This window comes from Entelurus aequoreus, linkage group LG03, assembly GCF_033978785.1.
Source record: "Entelurus aequoreus isolate RoL-2023_Sb linkage group LG03, RoL_Eaeq_v1.1, whole genome shotgun sequence".
Lineage (NCBI taxonomy): Eukaryota > Metazoa > Chordata > Actinopteri > Syngnathiformes > Syngnathidae > Entelurus > Entelurus aequoreus.
In genome coordinates this window covers 91,772,547-91,780,782 of record NC_084733.1, presented here as the reverse complement: position 1 = coordinate 91,780,782, position 8,236 = coordinate 91,772,547, and the positions used below count along the sequence as shown (strand labels likewise).

The 8,236-nt window shown below is 38.9% G+C and overlaps 1 protein-coding gene across 5 annotated transcripts in view; it reads right to left on the bottom strand.

Annotated features, from left to right (window-relative positions):
- Positions 1 to 8,236, bottom strand: part of LOC133647103 (syntaxin-binding protein 5-like) — a 94,547-nt gene that overhangs the window by 31,008 nt on the left and 55,303 nt on the right. For all 5 annotated transcript variants that reach the window (XM_062043217.1, XM_062043218.1, XM_062043219.1 and 2 more), the window contains exons 15-18: positions 6,278 to 6,498; positions 6,012 to 6,184; positions 5,822 to 5,947; positions 5,585 to 5,736 (exon numbers count right to left, since the gene is read on the bottom strand). In XM_062043217.1, coding sequence (XP_061899201.1) covers positions 5,585 to 5,736; positions 5,822 to 5,947; positions 6,012 to 6,184; positions 6,278 to 6,498 — 672 coding nt within the window. The remainder of the gene's footprint in view (positions 1 to 5,584; positions 5,737 to 5,821; positions 5,948 to 6,011; positions 6,185 to 6,277; positions 6,499 to 8,236) is intronic.

The following is an 8,236-nucleotide window of genomic DNA, read 5'->3' as shown; positions in this document are numbered from 1 at the left end:
TTTCGGTTGAATTTTGAATTTTAAAGAGTCGAAATTGAAGATAAACTATGTTTCAAAATTTTATTGTCATTTTTTTTCGTGTTTTCTCCTCTTTTAAACCGTTCAATTAAGTGTAAATATCATTAATTATTAATAATAACATAGAGTTAAAGGTAAATTGAGCAAATTGGCTATTTCTGGCCATTTATTGAAGTGTGTATCAAACTGGTAGCCCTTCGCATTAATCACTACCCAAGAAGTAGCTCTTGCTTTCAAAAAGGTTGGTGACCCCTGCTCTACACCATTAACACATGGAGTTTGGGCTTTACAAGTAAATGCTGTCTAAAAAATGCATTTAGACAAAACAAAACAATCATTCATTTTTTATAACTTTTATTATTATGACAGTTTTTAATGTCAACCGACAGAAATTAAATAAAATGCTAACAAAAAAACGTTAACATATTTTAAGGACCTATTGCAAAAAAACGTAGGGCGCTCCTGTTGTATAGATGATCTTTGACTGTTTTTAAGGACCGATTGCAAAAAAAAGTAAGGCGCCCTGGTTGTATAGATGATCTTTGACTGTTTTTAAGGACCGATTGCAAAAAAAAGTAAGGCGCCCTGGTTGTATAGATGATCTTTGACTGTTTTTAAGGACCTATTGCAAAAAAACGTAAGGCGCTCCTGTTGTATAGATGATCTTTGACTGTTTTTAAGGACTGATTGCAAAAAAAAAAAACGAGTGTTCCTGTCATACAGAGGATATGTGACATATCCTTAAAAACAGCAAAACACTCTCGGTTATATAAATTATCTTTGACTGTTGTTTTTTTAAGGACCTACTGTAAAAAAAAAAAAAAAAAAAGTAAGGCGCTCCGGTTGTATAGATGATCTTTGACTGTTTTTAAGGACCTAATGCAAAAAAAAAAAATAATAACACGATTGCTCCTGTCATACAGAGGATATGTGACTATTTTTAAATTATATCCTTAAAAACAGCAGAACACCATCTGTTGTATAAATGATCTTTGACTGTTGTTTTTTAAGGACCAACTGTATAAAAATAAAAAATAAAAAAATAAAATAAAAAGTAAGGCGCTCCGGTTGTATAGATGATCTTTGACTGTTTTTAAGGACCGATTGCAACAAAAAAAACGAGTGCTCCTGTCATACAGAGGATATGTGACTGTTTTTAAATTATATCCTTAAAAACAGCAGAACACCATCTGTTGTATAAATGATCTTTGACTGTTGTTTTTTAAGGACCAACTGTAAAAATAAAAAAATAAAAAAGTAAGGCGCTCCGGTTGTATAGATGATCTTTGACTGTTTTTAAGGACCTAATGCAAAAAAAAAAAAAAATAACACGATTGCTCCTGTCATACAGAGGATATGTGACTATTTTTAAATTATATCCTTAAAAACAGCAGAACACCATCTGTTGTATAAATGATCTTTGACTGTTGTTTTTTAAGGACCAACTGTATAAAAATAAAAAATAAAAAAATAAAATAAAAAGTAAGGCGCTCCGGTTGTATAGATGATCTTTGACTGTTTTTAAGGACCGATTGCAACAAAAAAAACGAGTGCTCCTGTCATACAGAGGATATGTGACTGTTTTTAAATTATATCCTTAAAAACAGCAGAACACCATCTGTTGTATAAATGATCTTTGACTGTTGTTTTTTAAGGACCAACTGTATAAAAATAAAAAATAAAAAAATAAAATAAAAAGTAAGGCGCTCCGGTTGTATAGATGATCTTTGACTGTTTTTAAGGACCGATTGCAACAAAAAAAACGAGTGCTCCTGTCATACAGAGGATATGTGACTGTTTTTAAATTATATCCTTAAAAACAGCAGAACACCATCTGTTGTATAAATGATCTTTGACTGTTGTTTTTTAAGGACCAACTGTAAAAATAAAAAAATAAAAAAGTAAGGCGCTCCGGTTGTATAGATGATCTTTGACTGTTTTTAAGGACTGATTGCAAAAAAAACAAAACGAGTGTTCCTGTCATACAGAGGATATGTGACTATTTTTAAATTATATCCTTAAAAACAGCAGAACACTCTCGGTTATATAAATGATCTTTGACTGTTGTTTTTTTAAGGACCTACTGTAAACAAAAAAAAACGTAAGGCGCTACGGTTGTATAGATGATCTTTGACTGTTTTTAAGGACTGATTGCAAAAAAAACCACGAGTGCTCCTGTCATACAGAGGATATGTGACTGTTTTTGCATTAGATCCTTAAATACAGCAAAACACTTCTGTTATATGAATGATCTTTGACTGTTGTTGTTTTTTAGGACCTACTGTAAAAAAACAAAAACGTAAGGCGCTCCGGTTGTATAGATGATCTTTGACTGTTTTTAAGGACCTAATGCAAAAAAAACAAAAAACACGAGTGCTCCTGTCATACAGAGGATATGTGACTGTTTTTAAATTATATCCTTAAAAACAGCAGAACACCATCTGTTGTATAAATGATCTTTGACTGTTGTTCTTTGACTGTTGTTTTTTAAGGACCTACTGTAAACAAAAACAAAAAACGAAAGGCGCTCTTGTTGTAAAAGATGATCTTTGACTGTTTTTAAGGACCGATTGCAACAAAAAAAAAAACACGAGTGCCCCTATCATACAGAGGATATGTGACTGTTTTTTGCATTAGATCCTTAAAAACAGCAGAACACCCTCTGTTATATAAATGATCTTTGACTGTTGTTTTTTTTAGGACCTACTCTTAAAAAAAACAAAAAACCTAAGGCGCTGATCTTTGACTGTTTTTAAGGACAAACTGCAAAAAAAACACGAGTGCTCTATCATACAGAGGATATGTGACTGTTTTTGTATTAGATCCTTAAAAAAACAACAGAACACCCTTTGTTGTATAAATGATCTTTGACTGTTGATTTTTAAGGACCTACTGTAAACAAAAATAAAACGTAGGGCGCTCTCGTTGTATAGATGATCTTTGACTGTTGTTAAAAACCTACTGTAAAAAAAACAACAACACAAGAGCGCTCCTGTCATATAGACGATCTTGGACTACAAAGATACACTCGATCCTTAACAAAAGAGCACTCCTGTAGTATAAACAATCTTTGACTGTTATTTTTAAGGACCTGGTTTGCTAGCATCCTTGGCAGATGTGCTAATTCAAGCTATGCTAGTTGCTACAAGCTAACCGCTAAAGGAGGGTTCGCCTTACCTTCTTTTCCACACAAAGTAAAAAGGGTTCTACTGTACGTCTACTGTACGTCTGCAAAGACAGCCACTTACTGAGGCGTGAAGAGCGCAGCTTTTTCACGGACTCGGAACACAAGACCGAAACTCTGGACACCAGAGACGTCCCGCTGGGAACGTCTTTAGCCAAGCATGAAGAGACAAGAGGCGGGTGAGGACAGGCGTGTGCTCCAAATGTAGCATTCTTTCACCGCAGAGATAATACACAGCGAGGCGATGACCACTACGTACGCGCCAAGTGATGTGCCCCTGCTGGGGAGGAGGAGCTACTGCAGGAGGAAGTGATCACGATGCAGATAAATGCTACTTCACACATTACACACCCAGATCCTTCACAACAGCAGAGTGCTCCTGTCAAATAGATGATCTTTGACTGTTTTTAAGGACCTACTGCCAAAAAAAAAAGAGACGAGGCCGCTCCTGTCAAATAGATGATCTTTGACTGTTTTTTTAAGGGCCAACTGCAAGAAAAAACGAGACGCTGCCGTTTCTGTCAAATAGATGATCTTTGATTGTTTTTAAGGATCAACAACAAAAAATTGAGATTAGGCTGCTCCTGTCAAATATATGATCTTTGACTGTTTTTAAAAGGATCAACTGCAAAAAAAGAGACAACGCCGTTCCTGTCAAATAGATGATCTTTGACTGTTTTGTTAAGGACCTACTGCAAAAAAGAGAGACTAGGCTGCTCCTGTCAAATAGATGATCTTTGACTGTTTTTTTAAGTACCTACTGCAAAAAAAAACACTACGGCACTCCTGTTATTTTGGCAATCTTTGACTGTTGTTTTTAAGAACCTACTGCAAAAAAAAGAGACTAGGCCGCTCTCGTCAAATATATGATCTTTGACTGTTTTTTTAAGGACCAACTGCAAAAAAAAGACTAGGTTGCTCCTGTCAAATAGATGATCTTTGACTGTTTTTTAAGTACCTACTGCAAAAAAAAGAGACTAGGTTGCTCCTGTCAAATAGATGATCTGTGACTGTTTTTTAAGTACCTACTGTAAAAAAAAAAAGAGACTAGGTTGCTCCTGTCAAATAGATGATCTTTGACTGTTTTTTAAGTACCTACTGTAAAAAAAAAAAGAGACTAGGTTGCTCCTGTCAAATAGATGATCTTTGACTGTTTTTTAAGTACCTACTGCAAAAAAAAAGAGACTAGGTTGCTCCTGTCAAATAGATGATCTTTGACTGTTTTTTTAAGGACCAACTGCAAAAAAAAGACTAGGTTGCTCCTGTCAAATAGATGATCTGTGACTGTTTTTTAAGTACCTACTGTAAAAAAAAAAGAGACTAGGTTGCTCCTGTCAAATAGATGATCTTTGACTGTTTTTTTAAGGACCAACTGCAGAAAAAAGACTAGGTTGCTCCTGTCAAATAGATGATCTTTGACTGTTTTTTAAGTACCTACTGCAAAAAAAGAGACTAGGTTGCTCCTGTCAAATAGATGATCTTTGACTGTTTTTTAAGTACCTACTGTAAAAAAAAAAAAGAGACTAGGTTGCTCCTGTCAAATAGATGATCTTTGACTGTTTTTTTAAGGACCAACTGCAAAAAAAAGAGACTAGGTTGCTCCTGTCAAATAGATGATCTTTGACTGTTTTTTAAGTACCTACTGCAAAAAAAAAAGAGACTAGGTTGCTCCTGTCAAATAGATGATCTTTGACTGTTTTTTAAGTACCTACAGCAAAAAAAAAAGAGACTAGGTTGCTCCTGTCAAATAGATGATCTTTGACTGTTTTTTAAGTACCTACTGCAAAAAAAAAAGAGACTAGGTTGCTCCTGTCAAATAGATGATCTTAGACTGTTTTTTAAGTACCTACTGCAAAAAATAACTAGGCCGTTCCTATCAAATAGATGATCTTTGACTGTTTTTTAAGGACCTACTGCAAAAAAAAAAAAGAGTCTTGGCAGCAGGCACAGTGTAGCAACACGTTACAAGTTGTTACCCAGGCAACAGGCACAGTGTAGTAACACGTTACAAGTTGTTACCCAGGCAATAGGTACGGTGTAACAACACATTACAAGTTGTTACCCAGACAACAAGTAAGGTGTAGCAACACGTTACAAGTTGTTACCCAGGCAACAGGCACGGTGTAGCAACACGTTACAAGTTGTTACCCAGGCAACAGGCACGGTGTAACAACACATTACAAGTTGTTACCCAGACAACAAGTAAGGTGTAGCAACACGTTACAAGTTGTTACCCAGGCAATAGGTACGGTGTAACAACACATTACAAGTTGTTACCCAGACAACAAGTAAGGTGTAGCAACACGTTACAAGTTGTTACCCAGGCAACAGGCACGGTGTAGCGACACGTTACAAGTGTGACGGAGTGTAACGAGAGCTGACCTCCAGAGGGCTGCCGGGTTTTACGTGGGGAGTGAGGCTGTCTCTGGTAGGGTTCAGAGGGGCTGTAGAGCTCCGACGTGCCCATGTTGAGGAGCAAGCTTTTCTGGAGGTAGTCCACCACAGCCAGACCGCTACTGTTCCCGAACACCACCCTGAAAGACACCAACACACACTAAAGAGGAACATTGGGATGTCTTGCCGCAGGAAGCAAGGAGTGGATGCTCGCAGACGACTTACAGTCCGTACGAGGAGTTCATGGCCAAGCTGGTGATTTGCTGAGGAGGCTCCCCGCTCACCCACAGCAGCTGGATGACCAGCTCCACCTGGTACCCGGGAGACTGCTTCAGGGCGGAGCTACGCACCCTGCACGGAGGTTCCATCGTTACTGCAACGGCTCATTCGACAGCAAAAGAAGTGCTCTCCCTACTGCAGGCACGGCATGTTGTCCCGCGCTCCCTCCGAGGAGTTGCTGCCGGTGGAGGGCTGAGTGGTGGGCTCCGTCTCCTGGGGGCTGGGGGGGGACGCCGCGGGGGTGTGCTCTCCTGCGGGGTCGGGCGAGTCCACGTCGTTCAGCTCGCACTGCAGACGCACCTCCAAGAGCTGCATGGCGGCAAGGCAATGCGTCAAAATGACATGTTGGTTCTAAATTGTAAATTCCTCCAGCAGGCGGGAAAGGGTGACAACTCCACTCACCTGCACCTCAGCGGTGGTGACCTCTTGTTTGCTGAATCTGTAGACGATGACGTGGGCGGACACGCCGGCCACGCACAGCATCCTGCTCTCGGGGCACCAGCACAGGGTCTGGATGGCAAAGGGGTCCTCCTCCACGATCTCCGTGTTGGCCTTCTCCTCCTTGCCGCGTGCCCGCTCAAAAACCTTGGCCGTCTTCAGCTTGTACAGCACTTGCAGCATCACTTTATTTTGGGGTGAGGGGGGGGGGGAGACTTGATCAGTTGTCATGGCACAGTTGAACACAATCGGGGTGTCCAGAAGATGGCAAAAACATCTGCTGATGACACTACTGTGTACACTTATGCATATACAGAAAGCACATACTGCATATTTTATGTCTACCGTATTTCCCTGAATAGCCGCAGGGGCGCTAATTAATTTAAAACCTCCTGTCACTCCGGCGCTTACCAGAAGCCTGCGGGATGGCCAAGCATGCGCTAATTATTTTAAAACCTCTTCTCACTCCGGCGCTTACCTTATCATGAAAAGCACATTTAATTAAAAAAACGTTATTATTGTCTTACCTTTAGGTATAAATGAGTCCATGCCAGCTCCTTTTGAAGAAAAGCATCGATATAGAAGTCTTCCTTATCTTTCTTCAGTTTTAAAAGTCTCTCTGTCTCGATGGAGATCTTCCTTTTAAGTATTACCTCCTGCTTCGATTGAAAGTCCAGTTTAGAAAACGGTTTTATTTTAAATATGTAATCCTCCGTGGTAAAAGTCCAAGCAAACAATGGCTGCGCACTCTTGCTGCCGTGTGTCTTCTTCTGCTGCACGGGTCTTCTGCAGTACCAGCAGTCGCAAGAACGATCACTAGCGCCCTCTACCGCCAGGAGGCGGGAGTCATTTAATGACTCATATTTGACCCGGCGGAAGTGCCAAGCGTGCGCTAATTATTTTGCGAAACGAGTTTGACCCGGCTGTAATTCGAGGCATGCGAATACCATATTCCCGGCGCCAATTCAAGGAAATACGGTATTTTATTTATTTACAACCCTTTTGCACACTCTTGGCATTCTCTCCGTGAGCTTCAAACACACCTGTGAAGTGAAAAGCATTTCAGGTGACTACCTCTTGAAGCCCATGGAGAGAATGCCAAGAGTGTGCAAAGCAGCAATCGGAGCAAAGGGTGGCTATTTTGAGGAAACTAGAATATAAAACATGTTTTCAGTTATTCCACCTTTTTTTGTGTTAAGTACATAACTCCACATGTGTTCATTCATAGTTTTGATGTGACAATCTACAATGTAAATAGTCGTGAAAATAAAGAAAACACATTGAATGAGAAAGTGTGTCCAAACTGGCATACAGTACATTTGTTTTATATCTATTTTATATATATATATATATAAATATATATATATACACTTGTACTTTTCAATGAAGATAACTTTAAACTAGTCTTAACTTGAAAGAAATACACTCTATACATTACTAATGTGGTAAATGACTATTCTAGCTGCAAATGTCTGCTTTTTGGTGCAATATCTACATAGGTGTATAGAGGCCCATTTCCAGCAACTATCACTCCAGTGTTCTAATGGTACAATGTGTTTGCTCATTGGCTCAGAAGGCTAATTGATGATTGGAAAACCCTTGTGCAATCATGTTCACACGTCTGAAAACACTTTAGCTCGTTACAGAAGCTACAAAACGGACCTTCCTTTGAGCAGATTGAGTTTCTGGAGCATCACATTTGTGGGGTCAATTAAACGCTCAAAATGGCCAGAAAAAGAGAACGTTCATCTGAAACTCGACAGTCTATTCTTGTTCTTAGAAATGAAGGCTATTCCACTAAATTGTTTGGGTGACCCCAAACTTTTGAACGGTAGTGTATGTCTATATTATTTATGTGTATGTTTAAAATATGATATACATGTGTTTTATGTCTATTTTATATATATTTGTGTTTCAAAAGAT